The sequence below is a fragment of the Narcine bancroftii genome, chromosome 2 (genome assembly GCF_036971445.1).
Source record: "Narcine bancroftii isolate sNarBan1 chromosome 2, sNarBan1.hap1, whole genome shotgun sequence".
NCBI classification, from domain to species: domain Eukaryota; kingdom Metazoa; phylum Chordata; class Chondrichthyes; order Torpediniformes; family Narcinidae; genus Narcine; species Narcine bancroftii.
The window spans coordinates 145,321,338-145,343,899 of NC_091470.1; the positions used below are offsets into that span (position 1 = coordinate 145,321,338).

Below are 22,562 nucleotides of genomic sequence, written 5' to 3' on the forward strand. Positions count from 1 at the left end.
ATCCGAACCACATGATAACTTATGAGTCAACTGGTCATCAAGCAGAAACACATCATCATATCGAGGAGTAATTAAAAACATTCTCCGCATGAAGTGGCAAGACCACAGGGAGGTGAGGGTGTGTGGGTGCAGGTTGCAATACATACCAGCACATACTCCAACAATGATTCTCGCAAAAATTATAATTTCAAATGACTTGGAAGCTTTGCTTGTTCCCATCAGTATTGCTGGGATGATGGAAAATATATTGTTAAACAACAAAGTGCCCTTCCTGAAAACCAGAAGGAAAAAGAAAACAGGATTAAACATGGCAATGTTTATGTCAATTAAATCATTCAACACAAAACTTGAAAGAACGACACAACTCAGCAAAATCCAACACACGTCTTTGATACTCCTTCGGAAGTTCAGATTTGCCAGTTGCCTAATAGTCTCCCTGAAGACACGGAGCTAGAAATCATTTGGTGCACATGAACGCGGGTTGAAATAATGCCACGCAGGGAGTGGTTCCTTCTATCTGGGATCACAGGGGAGGGAATTTGGAAAAGTCTGGGCCACAGCTAATCCTTCAGCAAGGCAGCTCCGTCAGGGGCATCTCTCAATGAGTGTTAGTGTCTAGAATACTGGGAGTGGCGAGGACACAAGTCAAAAGAAGCAGCAATGGCCATTTGGCCCCTCACACCTGCTGTCCATTTAAAAGGTCATGCCTGACCTTTGATCTCAGCGCAACTTTCCTGAACTTACCCAATTCCGTTACTATCCAAAAATCAATCAATCTTAGTGTAGGGGCATGGTAAAGGCAATGTCATTACAGTGGACTGAATGGAGTTTGTACGTTCTCGCCATGAACCCGTCGGTTTCCTCCGGGTACAGACATACACGGGTGTTCTTAGGAAGTGTGGGCTCATGGGCCAGATGGGTCTGTAACTGTGCTGTGTCTCTAAATTAAAATAAGATTAAATTAAATTAATATACTCCTTTCCCGAATCTCCAAAGATTCCACTGTGTGTCCTATTAGTTAGGGTGAGGTTTGGGGCGAGCTCTTGAAAGTCCCAGCCTCGCATCTACATTGTCAAACCCTGGAAGCATTTTGAAGGCCGCAGCAGATGTGGGGAAATTAGGGGAAAGAGCAGAACAACTGGGCCTTTGAAAGGTCCGAGCTCTTCTCCTGAAAAAGTGCATGGAGGGATTTCCTCCAACATCGTTCAGTCAGAAACACCAGGGCTTCATCAGATAGAGAGATTGAATTTCCTGGCTTTGATTTTACTACACACATAAACAGAATATTGGTTGGCGATCGCTGCAAAACGCTTAACAGACTCCATGAGAAGGAACATCACAAGAGCTAACAAGTCAGATTCGTGTTCGATATTTAAGTTCTAATTGTGTGCTGGAAATGACTTTTCACTTCAGTTCAGTAATATGGGGGATTAAAAATGCTGCACCCAATGAGATGTGCCAGCCTGTGTGTCTAGTACACAGGGGCTAGTGGGCTTGGGGACTTGATCAGGTTCACCCTTCACATCTAACCTTGGCCAGTTTTCTTCTTGGAGACCACAGAGCCGTGGTACAGGTGCCTCTCAACAGGAAGGCAAAGGAAGAATGACATCTCTCATTTCATCCCAGGGAGGTGATAGTGATTCAGGGGTGTTCAGCCCTGACTCCAGTCAACGGCTGTCTCTGCTGCATGGAATGCGGTGTCTATCCGCCCAAGTAACTGGATGCTGATCGTTTCCCCAGTGAAAACAAAAGTCTGCAGAAACCGTGATTGTCGTAAAAAAACAGACTGAAATGCTGGAGGAACTCAGCTGGTCATTTCCGCATCCATAAAAAGCAAAGCTATGTGGCCGACATTTTGGACCTCTGTGCCCTTCTTCAAGGAATAAGCAGAGTGAGCCAGAAACAGGAAATTTCATCAGGTCTCAGTGGGGGAGGAATCCAGACCAACAAAAGGTGTTCACTGTATCAAACAAGGGGAGAGGTGAGAATTTATCTGTGTGAAAGGAGACAGGGAAGGGAGTGACAGCTGGGAGAAGGCAGCAGGGGAAGAAGTGAGGGGGGGGGGGTGTGCTTAATGAAAGCCAGAGAAGTTGATATTAATCTGGTTGGAGGGAGCCCAGTCTGAAGATGAGGTGTTGTTCCTCCAATTTGTGGGTGGTCTCAGTCTGGCAGTGCATAAGACCATGGACAGACATGTTGGCAAAGGAATGGGATGGGGAATTGAAATGGGTGGCCACTGGGAGATCCACGCTCTTGCAGCGGACAGAGCTGAGGTGCTCAACAAAGTGATCTCCCAGTTTGTGTCTAGTGTCTCTAATGTAGAGGAGACCAGAGCACTGGATGCAGTAGATGACCCCTGCAGGTTGACAAGTGAAATGTTCTTCATTTGCAAGGGCCTGTCAGTGTTAAACAGGTACCTTGGGTGTCTTTGAATTGGGAACAATCTAATCATTGTCTATGTCTATGTTGGGCAGTGTAGTATGAGAAGTTGCAGATTTGTGGGGAGCAACAGACCAGTGCTTGGCACTAGAAACAGAGGGAATATCGAGAAGGCTGGGAGACAAGGTAACCCTACAGGGAAGGTGACCATGGCAGCAGACTAGTGAGGGCCTCAGTGGTTGATGGATGCACATAGGCGGTGGGCTGTGAACATTGGCTTATGGGAACCAGGTTTCAGAACTCGGATTTGAGGGCAAGAAGGCCTCCCAAAGGGCCTCGGGTTTCCTGGTGATATTGGAGGTTTGAACCTGGAGCTCGAGTTGCCAATGGATTGAACAGGGGTCTGTGGGGCTGCGGGAACACTGGAGACGAGTCCATGGACACTCAATGTCTCTGAAGGGACTCTCTTTTGCTTCTCTCTCTCGTTGCTCGGGTTATCGGCAATGCTCATTGTGACTCTGTTTGCCTTACAGTCGGCAGAAGTTGATCATGTATTTTACATTTTTATTTATTATTGCATGATAATATAAGGAACCTTGATCAATCTCAATCTCCAAGTGGGAGCTGCTCATGAATAGAGAGGCAGTTACAGGTTAGGTTGAACGTTATGTCATTCTAGGCCACAGTTAAGACGAATTGGTTTGTGACTCCACCTGAAACCCTCAGTCAAGAGCTTTGTCGGACAGATGCTCTACGATTCTCGATTTGATCAGTCAGTCACGAGTTGCTCACCTCCCCAAATTATTTACTAATGGGGCAACCATCAGGGACCCGAAAAATCCTCCAAGTGGATACATGGAGACGGTGAGAGACCATAGCAAAGTCTGGAAGCTGCTGTCCATGTACTTCCCATATCGATCAAAATAAGATTGATTGTAAAATCTCTGCATGTGCTGCAAGACAAAACATCAGTCAAAGTACAAAGAACATCCAGACCATTCAACAACAAAATTGATGGGTTGCCTGTGGTTCGATTTCTGCTGAGACATTGGCTTGTAGAACAGTTTTTCTCGGGTTTGAGGGGAACTGGAGGTTCCATCCTCATTGGAAGATGACAGCTCTTTTCCTTTGCAGGAGCACCAGAAGTTGGATCCTCTCGAATATTCTGCCATTTAATAAGATCTTATTGGAACTTCAAATCCTCAGTCCAGGTCACTCCAGGTAACCTTTCACCCCGCCTACAGAAAAGTGCTGGAGAACACCTTTGTGCATTGCCTTGATCTCAGCATCTGCAGATTTTTTTTGTTTAAAATGTTACACCCTCTTACATCTCCTTCTGGCTGAAAAATATTCGAAGACTTAATTTCCATGACCCTTCGACAATGATTCATAAACCTCTCAGAGAAAAATAAATTGCTGTCCCTGAACTGAAGAGGGGAAGGGCAGGAGGTAACAGGGAAGCTGATACCTCTCTCTGGGGAGCGCAGGGAATGGTGGAAATGGAAAAAAATCCCAGAGGGTTGAGTCCATCTGGAATGGTGAAAGGGAAGGAAAGAGGGAGAGACATTGGAGTGGAGACGCTGGATTGAATGTGGAAGATGTAAGAGATGACAAAAGGAACCCAATTCTTGCTCTGAGTGGGAGGAAGGTTTGGGTACAGAGTGCAGGAATCAGAATTTATTATCATGAACATGTCACAAAATTTGTGGTTCTGCACGGTGCAAACATTTATATTAACCACATGACAAAATAAATGAAAATAGTACAAGAAAAAGAGTAAGGTCATGTCTGTGGTTCACTGATCTTTCAGGAATCTTATGGCAGCGGGAAAAAACTGTCCTTGCGCTGCTGAGCACTCGTCTTCAAGTTCCTGTACCTTCCGTCCGGTGGTCACAGAGTGAAGAGGGCACGGCCTGAGATGTTGAGGTTGAGTCTCTGACACCCATGGTGGTTCAGAACCCACACTTGAGGAAGACAATATTAGAGGCCCTTCTTGGAAAGAGTCTGTCATTAGCCCAGATAAGATGGAGGCTGAGTAACTGGGAGAATAGTTCAGTGATCTCATAAGAAGGAATGGGAGAAATTGTGGTCTCAATACTTGTGGGAGTCCTCAAGCTTATTTAATTTATACTTAATCTGGAAATTTGGTAACATGGCAAGTTTGGTTCAGCATGATAACAGGCCTACGAGTCTATGCCGCCCAATTTACATCCAATTAACCTACATCCCAGGTATATTTCAAACAGTGGGAGGAAACCAGAGCCCCGGGCGGGGGGGGGGGGGGGGAGCCCACGCAGACATGAGGAGTACGTACAAACTCCTTACAGACACCGCAGGATTCAAACCCAAGTCCCAATCGCTGGCGCTGTAAAGGTGTTGTGCTGACCGCAACACCAACTGTGGTCGCTAATCAAATGAATTTGGAGAATGGGAAGAATCAGTGAGTTGGAAATTTTCAGCAAACTTTCAAGTTGAAAGAACAAGAAACATTAATCCTCTTTGCTATATCTAATTGACCTTGAAAAAGGTTGAACAGTGAGGCTCGAAGCAACTATAAAATCTGAGTTGTCACAGTGCCTTGTTAGGATGAAATAGCGTTGCTAAAATACTAATTTCACACAAGGTGTGTCGCAGCTGAAATGATGGGCTGAGCGAGGGATGGTTTTTATAACTGGAAGTTTCATTATCTACCTCAGTGATTTTTATAATAGTGTTTGCACTAACATGTACAATGAACTGCAAAGGGCAAGTTGTTTGGAAAATATATTATTGAGAGATCATTGTAATTCTGTGATTTAACGCATCCTTCAGGGAATCCGTTATTTCTCACTGGATTATGCTGGGGATGACACTTTGGATTGGTGACACCCTGCAAGAACTGCTGGAGCTGTCGATACTCAGTGACGGATCGGCCACACAGGGACTTCAACTCTCATCCACTCTGTAATTCTCATAGCTTGAGATTTATTGAAAACATCCATTAGTGGGATTGATCCCTTCAATTTTACAGCCCCATTTATAACATGTTTCCCTGGTAAATTTTGGTTACTATAAAAAATTGGAACAGTTGATGGAAGCAGAACAAGGTTATGTCTTTATTGTAAAAGAAAATGCATGTAAAGTATCAGTGGTTTGCAGGCATTTGGACAAGGATTCAGGCAGATGTGATTTCATATAATAACATAATAAGTTATTTGTTTATTTACGTGGTCGAAGCCCATTCCAACCTGTGCCACCCAATTAACCTACCGACCCCGTATGGGGAGAAACTGGAACAAGCAGGGAAATACAAACATCACACTGGAGAAACTCAGCAGGTCAAACAGTGTCCTTATTAGAGCAAAGATAAAGATACGACCCAACAGAGCCCTTCTCCCAGGGAAGTCCCACTCAGGTCAAGGGGAGAAGGTGCAAACTCTGCTGGATTCGAACCGCGAACCACTACACTAACCCGTGCCACCCTATCTGCTTCATGGTTGACACAGGCCTGTTCAAAAAGTGAATGGGAAGTTACTAAAACTGCAGATGCTGGAATCTGAAGCGAAAGCAGAAATGCAGCAGGAATTCAGTAGGACAAAGTGACATCTGTGGAAAGAGAAATTAGTTCCCATTTCAAATCTGGGACACTTCCTCAGGGGTGGGAAAGAGTGAAGGGCAGGCTGTTTTTCAGACAGAGCTGGAGAGAGAAGCAAGGTGTAAGGCAAAAGATTGTATAGAGATGGGTTGAGACACATCAGGCAAAGGTGAAAGATGTTGTTGTTTCTGACTGCAAGATGTGGATTTATTAAAAAGGTGTAATTGGGCAGTATGGGTTTCATGGGCTGGAAGGACCATCATTTGTACTGTATCCTTCAAATTAAAGATAATTACATTAAAAAAGTAACTTGGATTGCAGTTTTCTGTGGAATGCAAACTTGCATTCTCATCTAGTTTCCTGCTCTTCCTGCGTTTGATTTATTCTGGCTTGTTGCCTTGGTTTGATTCACTTCTCATGACAATTGTTCATGGGATTGGGTTCTCTGGAAGAATGAGATGAAAAGATACAAAATGGTTGAAGATGGGTTTCAGAAACAGCATTTATGGACGTCACTGGGTCAGTCGATATACTGCATGCAGGGCAGGTTGCACGACCGGTCAAGCAGCATCCGTGGGAGAGAACAAAGGTCAACATTTCGAGTCTTCCTCAAGCAGATGGTGTTTTTGAGACAGTCTGTTATACAATTTATTCAGAAAAACAGTCATTTTAAAAACCGGTGAAATGAGAAACTGCAGGAAATTTTCCCAATAAAAGCAGGATAATTTAATCCAAAACAGTGTTTATACAGGATATTCACACAGAAATTTTAAAAAATTCACCTCATTCACTAACAACTTTGAAGCAGCTAGTGAGTTACCCAGTCATCTCCACTTTGTTAAGTAATGTTTTCAACCTTCTATAAATCTTAAAGATTATTTCCCTCTTTCCTATTATTCCAAGAGATACCCAGTCTGGAAAGTTCATCTTATTATCTTGGGCACTGTCAGCTTTTCTCAAAGTTATGACATTTGCAACAAAGAACACCATGACCCGTCTGTCCCTCTCAGGTTCCGCACCACCTCAGCTTCAGAATATATTGGACTTCTTCACTGTTGCCGGATTTCACTCCTGAAAACCCCTCCGCAATGCACGCAGGAACCCGCTCAAAGTTGGCCTTTTAAATTCACGATCAGAGAACATACGTGACATCACACACAACCCCGAGATCCTTTTCCCTGAGGGACAGGCAGAATGACCACTTATTGATAGTGTGAACGGTCCTCAAGAAGAGAGAAGTGTAAACAAAGTGACTGTGCAAAAATAGAAGAAATATTCATTGATAAATAATGAGCGAAGTAAAAGGAAGAACGGGCACAGTTGGTGTAGCGCTTAGCACAGCGCCTTTACAGCACCAGTGACTGGAACCGGGATTTGAATCCTGCATTGTCTGTAAAGAGTTTGAACATTCTCTCCATGTCTGCGTGGGTTTTCCCCAAGGCCTCTGGTTTCCTCCCACCCTTCAAAACATACTGGGGGTGTAGGTTAATGGGGTATAAATTGGACGGCACGGGCTCATGGGCCAAAATGGTCTGTACCATGCTGCATGTCGAAATTTAAATTTAGAGTCTCTGATTGAGTCACCAGGAAGGCTGCAGTGGTTTCAAGAAGTCACATCTCCTCCACTGTCTCAAGGGCCATTATGGAGGGCAATAAATGCTGGTTTTTCTGTTGAATATCAGTCCTGTAAATTATTTTAAAAAAAAACACACAAATGCTGTAAAAACTCAGCAGCTCAAACGGTGCCTTTATGTAGCCGTTTTGGGCCTGGGCCCTTCATCAAGATGTGGGGGAACATGTCCTTTTGTTCCGACATCTCTCATTAGATCATAGTCTTAACACAGACTCCAAGAAGGAAAAATGAAAAAGATAACATATTGTCAGAACATACCAAACTTGGAGAATTGATCACGGCAACGTTATAGCCATATTGGAAAGAGGATCCAAAGACTGACACCAGCGTCGCAAGAGCAAGTACACCTGTCAAACGCTGTAGAAAATAAAGTAATCTTGTCAGTCAATTTAAAACATTGTGACATAATAATCATTACGGATGAAAGAGCTAATAGAAAATATTAAATGGATTACAGTTATGTATGTTATTTTAATTCTTTAAATTACGCATTTATGATTTTTAAAATTTAAAATTTACCCCTTACAGTATGGTAACAGGCCATTTTGGCCCATGAGCCCATGCCACCCAATTTACACCCCCATTAACCTTCACCCCACTATGTTTCAAATGGTGCTCCCAGAGGAAACACTGGGAGATTGTGCAAACTCCTTACAAATAGTGCGGGGATTCTAACCCTGGTCCCAATCACTGGCGCTGTAACAGCGTTGCGCTAACCACTACACCACTGTACCACCCCAACACAAACCGTGAAAGACTAACTGATCAATGCACGTTGAATGAAAATGTGTTGTGGTTTGTAACATAGGGGAAGAGTTTGGATTTCCTGGTTTCTGATTGCTTTCTGCCTGTTTTATGCTGATGACATGTTTAAATATGCAAATATATTCATTGTGAAGTCACGGCAATTGCCAGCACTTATGGTTCAAACCCACTTCTCCACAAACAGGACAACCTGCTGAAGATCCATCACCTCCTTGTGTTGGAATCAAAGATGCTCCCTGCTTTGAAGCCAGTGATCAAATGGTCATTTACAACAGTTGGGAGTGAAACACAAGAGTATGCAGACACTGTGATTGCAGTAAAAACACAGACATGCTAGAGGAGCTCAACCGGTCTCACAGCATCCACAGGAGGTCAAGATAGATGACCAACGTTTGGGGCCAGAACCCTTCATCAAGGCTCGATATGACGGCAATATATCTTTACCTCCTACGGTTGCTTCGAGACCTGCTGAGTTCTTCCAGCATTTCTGTGGGGTTTTTTAAAAAAATATAAACAACAGTTTGCCAACTTCAAGTTAATTGCTATTGATTCTTCATTTATGTAAATTAACTGAAATTAAATTTTCCAGCTGCATTTGTGGGACTTAAACTTATATTTCTGGTCCATTAATTTACTCATTTGAATACTCAACCACATGGCCCACAGACACCCATGTTATATTCATTGCACACTGTCATCAATTCACATTCAAGTTCACCATTACACATACCAAGATGGAGGTTGTTTTGCAAGGAGACCATTAGATAGAGAATGGAAAAAACTTGCAGCACAACACAGGCCCTTCAGCCCACAAAGTTGTGCTGAATATGACCCTACTTTAGAAATTACAAAGCTTACCCATTGCCCTCTATTTTTCCAAGCTCTATGTATATATCCAAAAAGACCCTATCGTATCCACCTTCACTGCTGTTGCTTGGCAGCCCATTCTGCGCACCCACCACTCTCTGTAAAAAAAAATACCCCTGACATCTCCTCCATACCTGCTACCCAGCACCTTCAACCCATATCCTCTTGGGATCCATTTCAGCCCTGGGAAAAAGCCTCTGACTATCCACTCAATCAATGCCTCTCATCATCTAGAACCCCTCCATCAGGTCACCTCTCATCTCTTTCACTGCAAGGAGAAAAGTCCGAGTTCACTCAACCTGTTTCATGAGGCCTGCTCCCCAATCCAGGCAACATCCTCGTAAATCTCCTCTGCACCCTTTCTATGGCTTCCACATCCTGCCAGTAGTGAATCAACCAGAACCAAGCACAGTGCTCCAAGTGGGGTCTGACCAGGGTCCGATATATGTAACATTACCTCTCAGCTCCTAAATTCAATTCCACATCTTAAACATAGTCCAACAAGTTGGGCACGGGACAAAAGTACAGAGTAACAGGGAAAGATCAGTCAGTCAAGAGCAAAGGCAACATCATTTCACTATTTGGGGTTCATTCAGGAGTTCGATAACAGCAGGAAAGAAACTGTCCCTGAATCATGATCTCACACATGAATTTTCTTCCTGATGGAAGGGAAGAGGAGAGGGTGGTGGGGTGGGATTTTTAAAAAAAAACTTTAGCTGCTTATCCAAGGCAGTCAGAGTTGTGGATGGAATTGATGGAGGGGAGGTGGGGGAGGCGTCTCTGTGACGGTCTGAGTCATGTTCACGGGCAGAGCAATTTCCCTCCAACCCAATGATGCCCCCTGATAGGATGTGTTCAATGATGACCCTGTCAAAGACAGGATTTAGGTGACGTGCTGAGTATCCTCATGCAACTGAGGAAGGAGAGAGGCCGGTGCACCTTCGTGGTCGTTTCATCACACCACATTCATGCTCCACTCTTGCTCCCACCCTCATCCACCTCCACTGACAGATCTGTCTCTCAAGTGCTCATCCAATTTTAGTGTAACTACTGCATATTCTCGTGTAAAAGTTGAATTTTACAGACCATTTTTAAACATAAAATTTCTGGGGTGCACTATTACATGGATACTTTTGAGTGTAGTAAGTATCTGTGTCATCTAAAGTGTTGGGAGCTCTGATGGGTGGGTGATCAGGGCCGAGGTGAGAGTCCACGTTAGACGCATCAGGGGCTCCGATGGGCAAGTGGCCCCCATGGTCGAGGCACAAGTTTGTGATCGAGGCTTTGGAAGCTCCAGCTAACAGGTGGCTGGGCCAAGGCGAGAGACTAGGATCAACTTTTACAGGAGGTCTTCAATAATTTTTGGCCAAAAAAATAAGGGGTCGACTTTTACACGAGAATATATGGTACATTTACATGAATCAATTCTGTCCACACAAGACTTGGCAACTCTCAGCCAAAGACAGATAAGCTACAAACAGCAAAGTGGTGATGTTGTGACCTGTAATCCACAGGAAGGGAACATTCAAATCCCGCCATGGCACATGGAGAATTATAAATCCAGTGCATTAAATGACCTGAGGCCAATGAGATCAATCAATCAATGAGTAAAATGACAATAAATCTATTGGACTGTTGAAGAAACCTGCCTGTGTTCTGCCATTTATCCAATTTGGCTTATATTTAACACAAGCCCCAGAATAGTGGAGGGGTTTCTCTTGCTTGTCCACTCAGTGAAGAATCAATGACGATGAACAGTCAAAGACTCCATCAGTGAATGAATAAAGAAACCATTCTTCACGTCCGTCTTTAAAACAGTGAGGAAATTAAGTTGAACAATTCCTCATTCATTGGCTTTCCAAAAATGCAAACTTTTCATTTAATTTGTCTGCAATCAAACCCCAGCAAAGTCAGAGGTTTGAATACACTCTTTCAATCCCGTACATCAGAATTTTCATTCAGATCTCTCAGCTTCACTGAATGAACCAAGCCAGGAAACCTCTTGCAAAACACAAGAGCATGAGAAATAGGAGCAGGAGTTGGCTGCCTGCTCTGCCATTTCACAAGATCATAGTTGATCCATCCTTGGACTCAGCTCCACCTACCTGCCTTTTTCCCATAAAGATCTTTCCAACCGTGTCTTAAATATATTTTATGAGGTGGCCTCCACTGCTTCCTCAGGCAAAGAATTCCACAGATCGACCACTCTGGGAGAAACAGTTCCTCTTCATCTCCTTCTTAATTTACTCCCCCAAATCTTGAAGGTATGTCTCTGAGATCAAGTCTCACCTACCAATGGGAACAACTTTCATGCTTCCAATTTATCTATTCCTTTCATAATTTTACATCCTTCCATTAAGATTCTCTCTCATTCTTCCAAATTTAAATGAGTACAGTCCCAGGTGACACCGACTCTCCTCATCGGCTAACCCTCTCATCTCCGGAATCAATCTGATGAACCTCCTCTGTACCGCCTCCAAAGTCAGTACAGTTAAAAATCCCAGTACCCAGCACCTATGGGGATTCGAAGATCGAGGGAAAGTGATTTTCCGGTTGTTTGAGATTGTGTGTTGAGTGGATTGACAAACTAAGCACTCAGGGGTCCCAATTTTAAATGTTCTTTTTTTTAAACCTTCTGTATTTATTTTCCATAATTTTTTTGCCGGTTGCTTGAATTCTGGGTAACAGGGATTTTACTGGATATCCTTTCTCAAGTAAGGAGACCAGAACTGCACACGATCCTCCAGGTGCAGCCTCAACAGTCTTCTGTACAGCTGCAGCAGAACCCCCTTGCTCTTCAATTCAATCCCTCTTGCCAAGGAAGAGCAACATTCCATTTGTCTTCTGAATGACCTGCTAACCAACTTTCTGCAATATATGTACAAACATTCCCAAGCCACTCTGCACAGCACGCTGCAACCTTTCACTATTTAAAAAAAAATTACTTCCAAAGTGGATAACTTTGCATTTACTCACATTGTACTCCAACTGTCAAAATTTGAGAGAAAAAATGGGGAGGGTTGACTTGTCAGCGGATCCTTCAATGTTTTATTTGATAAAGCATCTAATTTATATATTCAATTTATTTTTCCCTCTTATTTTATCCCTGGATACCATGACATTGCTACTTATCATGGAATTGTATCGAACAGAAACAGGCTCTATGACGCCCTCATCCATGACAAATTTCTTGTGTCTGCATTCGGCCTGTCTGTATCCCTCGATGCTTTCCAGTTGAGGTACTCATTCAAATGCCGTTATTAAATGCTTCTGCCAACTTCCCTGGCACCTCATTCCAGGTATATGTGAAAAATGTACCCGTCAGATTTCCTTTATATTCCTCCCCTCTCACCTTAAACCCGTGCCTTCTCATTCCAGACACCCATGCCTGAGAAAGTAGATTCCGACTGGCTGTTCTATCTTTCCCTCTCATCAAAGCTTGAGAAAGTCCTTCCTCAGCCTCCAACATTCCAGTGAGAGTGATCCCACATTATCCAATTTCTCCTTGCAACCCTCTATTTCCAGCCATCATTCTGGTGAGTCCTTTCTGTTCCTGAACCTTCCTGGCATGTGGTGACTGGAACTGTACAAACTACATATTAGCGTGGTCTGACCATTGCCTTGTCTGTCTGCAACTTGACTTTCCCATGGTTAGTGCCTCAGCCTGTGTAGGCAAGAGAGAGAGAGAGGAAAGGAGAAATGGGGTGAGTTGGGGTGGGGGCACCCATGGAAACTGGAGAGGTCGACGTTAATGGAGGGACCCCAGACGGAATACGCGATGTTATTCCTCCAATTTGTGACTGGTCTCAGTCTGTCAATGCATGAGACCATGGGCAGGTAGACAGACCACGAAAGAGGTGGAGTCGAGGTAGCCGTGGGAGGCAATGAATGTTGTGATACTCAAGCGCCCATGAGATGTACATCACACCCAGAACTATTGCCTGCTGAAGGCTCCTTGTTATTTGGCTGCTTCCTAATTTGGTCAATAATTTCATTCAGTTTCTCATACTTTTTGAGTAAAACTCCACTATTTTACCCCTGTGGTCGTTGATTCCCTTTTCTTAAGTTAATAAGCATCACAGGTTGATCAATTGTTCAATAATGAACTAATTATTTACTACAAAGCCTGATTCGCTTTTGGATTCAGATTCACAGTCACACCCAGCACTGCCAACATTTGGAGATCAATCTTTCGATGCATATCCAACCATGGTGTTGATTATTCAACCCTGGAACCAGATTCTTCCCCTTCTTGAATTCATGTCATCACACCCCAGCAAAGACATCCAAGCAGCCATATACATCTACAAAGCATGGACACTCAGACAGATGTGCCTACTTCATGCCACTCTGACAGAGTTAAATGGAACAAGATGTGTGTGACATGATGTCGTGTATTTGCAAATTTTGTGAAAATGATCTTATTCCAAAGAAAAATATTTTGCTGGATCTGAGATGCTTTTGGAGCTCTTGTGCTGAATGAGATGTTAAAATGAAACTGATAAATATCTGCAGTTTCATCCTTGACTACGTCTGAAGAATTTGTGGTGTAATCGACCTGCTCAACAACTCTTTATGTTTTCTCACTGACTCAGTGAGAAGTCCTTTGTATTTCAAGTAAAACAATATACAATATTCTTCCTCTGCACTTGCTCAAAAGCCAGCAAATCCCTCACATGCTCCTGGTCTGCTGAAGGGACATTGACCTGAACCATTATCTCCACTTCCATCTCTACAGATGCTCCCTGGCCTGCTGAGTGTTTCCAGGATATTCTGTTGTTATTTCAGATTTCTCGCATCTACCGCGCTTTGTTTTTGCAGGTTCTGTGGGGTGCTGTACTCCTCATGGATCAGGAACAGTGAAAGTATCAGCCCTTCACTGGAGAACAGTGAACACAACCAACTGGAGGCAGAAAATGACCAGGAGGAAACAGAACTCACCCCTTTCCTTGCACCAGACTCTTCAAAGGCCTGTGACTTCTCCATAATTTCTTGATTCTCCAGAATTCCTGATGTGAAATGTCTTGGGAGTTGGTACCTTGGACTTTGAACGTGTTATCTGCGAGTCTGCATCATCACCTGTTGACATGCAGAATTGGTCCCAATCCAGGAATTAGATAAAAGTTATTTATTAATTCAATGATTATATTTTACAACAGCTCAAGTTTTAAAAAAAGGTTCTTCCACCGTCAACATATTACATGAAGCTTCTTTCATCTCCTAGAGCAATGGGGAATCAAAATCAGCATTAGAATTTATTGTCAAGAACATGTCACAAATTCAGCATTACAGTGAAAATGTTGCTATATATTTAGATTTAAAAATAAATAAATTAATTAAAGCAGAAAACAAGAGAAACTGAAGCTGTGTCTGTGGGTCATTGCCCATTCAGGAATCTGATGGCTGAGGGGAAGAAGCCATCCTTGTGCCGCTGAGTATTCGTCTTCAGGCTCCTGTACTACCTTCCCGATAGTAGCCGTGTGAAGAGGGCCTGGACTGGGTTGTGGAGGTCCTTGAGGATAGAGGCTGGTTTATTAAGATACTGCCTCTTGTAGATGTCCTTGTTGGAGTGGAGACTGGTGCCCGTGATGGTGCTGGCTGAGTTGTTTTTTTCTTGTCCTGAACATTGGCAGCTCCACAACAGACAATGATGCAACCTGTCAGAATGTTCTCCATGATACATCTGTTAGTATTTGAAAGAATTTTTGGTGACATACCAAATCCCCTCAAACTCCTCACAAAGTCCAGCCTCTGGCAAGCCTTCTTTGTGATTGCATTAACATGGAGGCCCCAGGACAAATGTCAACACTCAGGAACTTGAAGGAATCAGAGCTTGGACAAACCTGGGTTGTTGACGTTGGAGATTGAGGGGAGAAAAGATAGAGGCTGATAAAGTTATGTGAGGCAAAGATGGAGGAGATGGTCAGAATCTTTTCAACAGGGAAACAATGTCAAATCCTGGAGGACGTGTTGAAGATGAGGGGTGGGGAGTTTCTGGGAGATTTTAAAAATAAAACTCAAAGTGGCCAGTGGCTGGAACAGGCTGCCAGATCTGATGGCAGTGTTTCAGAGGCTTCTCAATCAGACACATGAAAATGAAGGAGGGATTATGTGCAAGCAGCATTGATTTTGTTTCATTTCAGAGTCATCTTGATGGACACATGGACTGTGGTCTGAAGGGCCTTTCGATGTTTCATGAAGTGAAACACGGAAGTTGGCAGACGTTGTGATTGTAGTAAAATACACACAGAAATGCTGGAGGATCTCAGCCAGTCTCACAGATTTTATAGGAGGCAAAAGATATGTTACTGATGTTTCGGGCCTGAGCCCTTCTTCCAGAACGTTGGTGATATATCTTTACCTCTTATGGACGCTGCGAGACCGGCTGAGTTCCTCCAGCATTTCTGTGTGTTTCTACTATGTTCCAGAGCGTCACAGTCCTGAATCAGGCTCTTTGGCCCATCTCGATAATGCTTACCCAGGGGCAGTCCTGGGTGACTCGCAGGGTCCAGAGATTCCCAAGAATCAGCAGGGGTTCTGAACACGTTCTTGAACCTGCCTAGTGACAGAGCTTGGAACAGAATGCCCCTTGTGGGCATCTGGGCTTTGATATCCGAGCAATATTGCGTCTCTAGCCTGGCCAATGCGATGTAATTCAGGTCTCAGCACTGGGCACATTGGCCTGGAAGGGATGCTGACATTGGGTAGTTTATTCCTTCCAGTGGGTTTAGTTGTGTAAAGGTAAAGGTTCCATTATTGGAACGTAATACTACATTTAGAATGTAACAAACATGAAATTCTTTGGTCATCCATAAGGCAGACAGAGAGTCACCTCTTTGTCCCACATGCCCCATAGAAACCTACAGCCCCTGGTATTCCAAGACAGTCTTCAAGTACTGACCAGTCCTGTGCCTGCTTAGCTTCCGAGATTGGACAATCCCAGGCATGTTCGGGCTGTTAGGTGCATGGTGAGCTGGCGATGTTTAAGAATTAAAAATTGCTCAGGAACCTGGGAGAAGTCCCACAGTCCAGGAGAATTCCCACCCCCTGAGGGGGGTTCCTCGACCTGAAAGAGCCAACAGAACTTGGATCAATGACAATGAAAGAGATGGCACCCAAAGGAAAGCGGCACGGAGCCTCTGTTGAGATTTGGACAATGACAGCCCACAGACAGCATGCACTGAAATTCCTGCTTGCTACAGCCGAACAGTACCTGTGCTTTAAATTCAGAGACAATGCAGATTTTTCTGACAAGTCCCAGCGGTTGGGTGCACAGTCGTTTGACACAGAGCCAAAAGAGTTCCCCACTGTGGTGAGTGGATACGTAAAAAGGAGCCTTGTTCCAAAACTATAAGTAATTAAAGTCCATACCTCGCCCGGGATTACAGGAACTTTTCCTTTTGCTCAATCTGGACAAAAGCAATGGGAGTCATTATTCACATGGAAGAGAAATCTGCATTTCCCTGGGTCTGTCTGACCTGCTTGGAACGACATGTAAACATTGTTTTAGTTTACCAATTGATTAACTGCTGAGCACACTTTACTGACAGTGCCTGAACTATCCATACCTCAGTTTTACGGGAGGCCGTCAAACTTCAACTTCAAAATAAATTTGTTCAACTAGGATTGGTTTCAATGAGCCGTGTCACAAGATCGCTCACACTGGTTTTTTTTAAAATAAAGACTAAAAAATCCTGTCAATGGGCAACTTCCAAGGAAGCAGGAATGCACAATTTCACTTTCACCTTGGGACATTGACCCCACTGCTGTTCGTGGAAGCACAGTGGTATGTTTCATCCAAAGAGTCGACTGCAGTCTGTGTCATTTTGCAAAACACATAAGCACTGTGTACGTTTAAAAAGGAAATGTACTACTTTTGAAATTTAAATTTAGACATATAACACAGGAACAGGCCATTTCGGCCTGTGAGCCCGTGCCATCCAATTGACACCCCATTAAACCAACACTCCCCGGAACATTTTAAAAGGTGGGAGGAATCTGGAACCCCAGCGAAAAACCCACACAGACACAAGGAGAGCATACGGACTCCTTACAATCACTGGCTCTGTCAAGGTGTTGCACTAACCAGAATGCCAACCATTGTCTGTGTCTGCCTATCTGGACTGCGATCCAATTGAATGAGTCATGTGATATACGCCTCTATGAATTTATAGCTGCTGGGTCAGATTGAATTCTGGGTTCATCGCAACTACCAGGACAAGCTTTTGAAGGCTTCTTTGACAACACAGATGCAGCCACCTCCAAGGAGAAGAAATGGGGAACACCAGCTCTGCAGGTCCCCTTCCAAGACACACACAACACTGACTTGGACTCGCACCAGGCTGCTGAAGATTGGCTCGTAGGGAGAGGGATTCAAGAGGGTGCCGACAGCAAGCAAGGGCCTCGGGTGCTCAAAGTTTCCTGATCGTATTGGAGATTTGAATCTAGGGTCTCAGGTTTGATGATGCAAACAGATTGGAAGCCACATGGCTGCAGGAGTGCAGGAGGTGAATCAATGGCCACTCGGTGTCTCTGAAGGAACTGTCTTTAGCTTCTCTTTCTCCAATTGGTGGGAGCACTGAGCAATGCAAAAGCTGGTGTAATTTTGTGTTTTACTTCACAACAATAATGGAATCTTGGACATTGGGTTCCTTCACCCTCACAACGATCTTGACCCTGGAATTCTCCATCCAACAGCAGATCTTGACCAGAGTGCCACAATGTCTTTTTGAGACGAGGAAGGAGAAAAGCTCCACTTGTCTTTCTATCTGACCCAATATTGGTTGCATTTTACAAAAGAGATGTCGAATTTCTCGTCACCTTCTTTAAAATAACCTCACTTGATGGCCAAATGTTTGGTGATCTTTTTGAGTATCTTCTTCTGGTGGCCTGGATTTTGTTTCTGAACATGTGCAAGCTGGAGAGGTTAAGTTGAATGTGGCATCATGTTCAGCACAGACATCATGGGATTTGATGGTTCCTGGGCTGCTCTCTGTTCTGTAACATTTCTTAGAAAAGTAAACTCAGTTCCATACAAATTGTCATGGCTACAGGGATACATCATCTAATGACATACAAGTGGTGACAAAGAGGTGGGCAAGACTGAATGTGGAGCAGATGATCAAGCTGAGCATGGCCCTCCATCCAGATCTCCTTCATGTTAATTAGATAGAGGATGCGAGATCACTGACAGTGACTGTCCATCTCAAACAACCCCTGAACCAATGACACAGTCATGCAGGCAAACTGAATCAGGGAGACATTTGTGAACCAATATTCTTTTTAAGTAAAAACACGATGCTGGAGAAACTCAGTAGGTCAAACAGTGTCCTTTATATAGCAAAGAAAAAGATACATAACCGATGTTTTGGGTTCAAGCCCTTCGTCAAGGTATGAGCGAAGTGTAGGCAGATGTCCAAACAAAATGGTGGGAGGATGGGCAGGGGTGGAGCACAGGCAGGAGTTAACAGGTGGAGAAGGGAGGGAGGGACCCAAGCAAACAGGGGGAGAAGGGATAGCTCTGTGAAAGAAGGGGGTGGGGAGCTGCAGGGACAGAGGGAGCACGGAGAGTGGGCAAGCAGAAACTGGAGAAGTTGGTGTAAATGATAGATATCTCACCATCCCTTTTCTTGGGAATTCCTCTCTTTAAAAACCGCTTAAGATTCTTAGCCAAACATGTGGGTTTTGAATACATAGCTCAGGGTCAATAGTCAAAAACTCTGGCTATTAATCCAGTAATTTAACCACGGCAATGCCATCCTTTTTTGAGGCCTTCTGAATAAGGATCCAAGTGATTAAATATGGGGAAGGGTTAACCAGCAGTTGTCACACTTGATCAGAGTGCAGCAAATCACTTTAATGCCAACCCTCATAATACAGGGCAAATAATTGCTTGCTTTATGACCATCAGTTGTTTAAATTATCTTTGATGATTTACTTGCACAGAGCAGAGTGGCAGAATTTTAAAAATTCTCTTTTCTCCATTGTATTATATATAGATATATTTTGGAAAATATATTGGGGCAGGTTTTGGAGTGTAGGACATATACAAACACTTCAAAACAGATCTCACTTAAAACATTGGAACTCTGCTCAACCCAGAGAGGACGGCTCCTGGGGGCCTTTGCAAAAACTTTGGGGAGAGCCCAAGAGGCTTCACTCATGGATTGTTGTTTTAAAAAGCAACAGATAAAAGAGATCGGAGGAGTAGTTCGGAGCTGCAGACTGTCTGGAGTGCAGCTTGCTGCTCTTAGAGGGTCATGTGGGTCTTTTTGCAAGCAGAGAGAGAGGAAAACAGGCTTTTATCTGCTGGAGAGAGAGACAGAGAGCAAGATCAGTTCTGCAGTTCTACAGTCAGCAGCAGCAGCTGGGACTGGAACAGGACAAGCTGGCAAGCTTGTGGAAAACCCCATTTTGAAGACGGGTTGTGAGTGCTTAGTTCAGCCTGGTCAAAGCCTTTGTGGTTCATCCAAGAAGAGAGGACTGGCTGCCTAATGTTTCATTTGAAATAAGGGAAACAAAAAGGAACTCTGTGGTGACCTGAAAGGAAGAGGTTATCATCTGGAAACCCTGATGGGGCAAGTTTTGTCAGCAAGACACTGAAGTGGCTGATTAAAATGAATAATTTTGTGCCCTGGAACAACAAATCTCTCTGAAAACCAACAAGAACCTTCCTGAGTGGTAACCATTTACCTTTCAAGCACCAAAGCCTGGTGGAATTCATATATACTATAAGAATTGCCTGCAACCAGTGAACTTTGAGAAATGAGGAGATTGGACTGTGAATCAAATAACCTTTCTAAACTTACATACACATTACAGACACGTGCACTTAGAATAGAATGGAGTTAAGTTAGGTCAGTTTAGTCAATGGTAATAAATTAAAGCTTGATCCTGTAATCATGTTTAAAGATAACTAAAAGCAACGTTTGCCTTGGTGAATATCTGTTGCTGCTGGGTTTTGGGGTCCTCTGGGCTCATAACACCATCCACCCACCAACCAAACACCCACTAGGCCTGCAGACATTCTTTTTTAAACACCAAGTCCTCCAGTACTTCCCCCACACAATACATTTCTCAGAAGAGCCACAGAATGAATTGCTGGAAGCTTTCATGAGGGTTGTGAATGGTCAAGTTCGAGTTCAAGGTTTGTTGGTGTGTGGAGGAAACGTAGCCTACTTTCCTGTCTGGAATTGGTGTATTGTGGGTGAATACATGTCCTCTCTTGTCTGAAACTGAATCAGAAGTCACATAACCTGTCAATCAAGGTTGGACTACGGGCACTAATTAATGCTCACCTTGCCGTTGGCTAATTTAAATACCTTTGCACTTGGTCTTGGGCCATTGGCCTTTGTAACTGACTTAACCTTGCTGGCACTGAGCCATTGGTTCTCTCTAAATTATCTGGGCAGGACTCCCCAGCCCTCAAAAGTGCGCCTCATGTGCTCAGCTTTCCCTCTGCGCCATCTTCGATGAACCACCTTGCTTCACTCCAGGCCGAGAACCATGGAGAAGTGGTTGGTGAGATATCCACTGTTATAAGTTTGGGAGCATTTTATTTATTGTCCTTAGTAGCAAAGAGCTGTGCCTGTACTGTCAAGGGGTGATGGGGATCGTATTGATTGTACCGTTTATTGTGTGTGTGTGTGTGTGTGTGTGTGTGTGTGTGTGTGTGTGTGTATTTTATCCCCACTGATTTTCCTACACTTGTCTATAAATTGTGCACATGTGTTACTCCCATTTCCATTTTCCCCACACTTGTCTTTTGTCAATAAAATCATTTACTACTGGACTGTGTTCAGAGTCCTTGCTTTTGAGACCCATCAAATCTGTTTTCTCACACACAAGGCTATTAGCATCTGTCTGTACATATAAAACCCAACAAAGCAGTGTTTCTCTGGACCACTGTCCACACACATATACACACAATACACAGCACATAAAAATCACATTAATACTGACATACAAATGTGAACGATCACCAGTCAGGCTTCAACAAAAGGGCACAAAGTGGAAAGAGTGAAAAGGAATTAAATTGCTTTAGATGGAGAGTGGCTAGAGGGTTGAATCTTCTGCAACTTATGTGTGCTTCATCCATCAAAGTTATTTAGGATGTTGGTTGACAAAGCATGACATGAAATTTTATTTCTCAGCCTTCAGAGACTTTTTTCTTACCATGAAGCCTTTCATCCTGATTGGATTGTATGCATTTCAGTTCTGAGGGAATGGATTTGGGGTTGGGTTGTGGGACAAGACTTCAATTCTGCACCACTCAGTCTAATTGCTTAAAAGTAATTCCCATAAATTGGATCTTGCACTGGAGTCCAATATTTTCAATATGTTATAATGCAAGGTACGTGTCAGGACGAGTCTTTTACAGGAAGCCAATGACAAAAAGTTGAGCATTTTGCAATGGAATTCCACTTTAAGAGCAAAAGGACAGTCAGGCACAAAATTGGGGCCTATGAAGATCAGAGTGGTTGGCGATGAATGGAACCAAAGGAGATGGGGGAAGATCCGAAATGGGATTTTTTTTGCATCAGTATTTACTCAGCAAACTGGCACAGAGTCGTGGGAAGTAAGGAAAACAAACAGAGTGGTCATGGAGCCTTTACAGATTAAAGAAGAGGAGGTGCTTGCTGTCTGAAAGTAAATAAAGGTTGATAAATTCTCAGGGCCTGACAAGATATTTCCTAGGACCTTAAGGGAGGCTAAATAGCAAGGGCTCTGGCAGAAATATTTAAAATGTCCTTAGCCACAGGTGTTGTGCCAGAGGATTGGAGGGGAGTTCACTTTGAGGCTATGCTCATCTATAAATTGTGCTCATTTAATTTCGGTTATAATTTTCCCACACTCATCTTTTGTTCATAAAATCATTTACTGCTGGACTGTATTCAAAGTCCTTACTTTTGAGATTTGATAATTCCCTGAACGTGACATCACAGGTGGATAGGATTCTCAAGAGAGCTTTTGGCATATTGGCCTTCAAAAATCAAAGTATTGAGTACAGGAGTTGGGATGTCGTGGTATGGTTGTACAAGACATTGGTGAGGCCAAATTTGGAGTGTAGTGTGCAGTTTTGGTCACTGAACTACAGGAAATATATCAATAAGTTTGAAAGAGTGCAAAGAAGATTTACTAGGATGTTTCCTGGACTTCAGGAACTGAGTTATGGGGAAAGGTGAAACAGGTTTGGACTTTATTTCCTGGAGCTTAGAAGAATGAGGGGAGATTTGACCAAGGTATTTAACATGATGAGGGGGTTGACAGAGTAAATGTAGTTTGGCTTTTGCCACTGAGGGTAGGTGGGATACAAACTAGAGGACATGGGTTAAGAGTGAAAGG

The 22,562-nt window shown here is 43.6% G+C and overlaps 1 protein-coding gene across 6 annotated transcripts in view; it reads right to left on the reverse strand.

Annotated features, from left to right (window-relative positions):
• slc2a5 (solute carrier family 2 member 5) overlaps positions 1–22,562 on the reverse strand; it is a 34,980-nt gene that overhangs the window by 12,044 nt on the left and 374 nt on the right. Inside the window, exons 1-7 of one of the 6 annotated variants that reach the window (XM_069918397.1) lie at positions 16,787–16,942; positions 16,590–16,696; positions 16,120–16,284; positions 14,160–14,297; positions 7,845–7,943; positions 3,172–3,332; positions 147–271 (exon numbers count right to left, since the gene is read on the reverse strand). In XM_069918397.1, the coding sequence (XP_069774498.1) occupies positions 147–271; positions 3,172–3,332; positions 7,845–7,943; positions 14,160–14,204 (430 nt within the window). In that variant the 5' untranslated portion in view covers positions 14,205–14,297; positions 16,120–16,284; positions 16,590–16,696; positions 16,787–16,942. The other 5 variants (XM_069918396.1, XM_069918398.1, XM_069918399.1 and 2 more) reach the window with 5 other exon arrangements.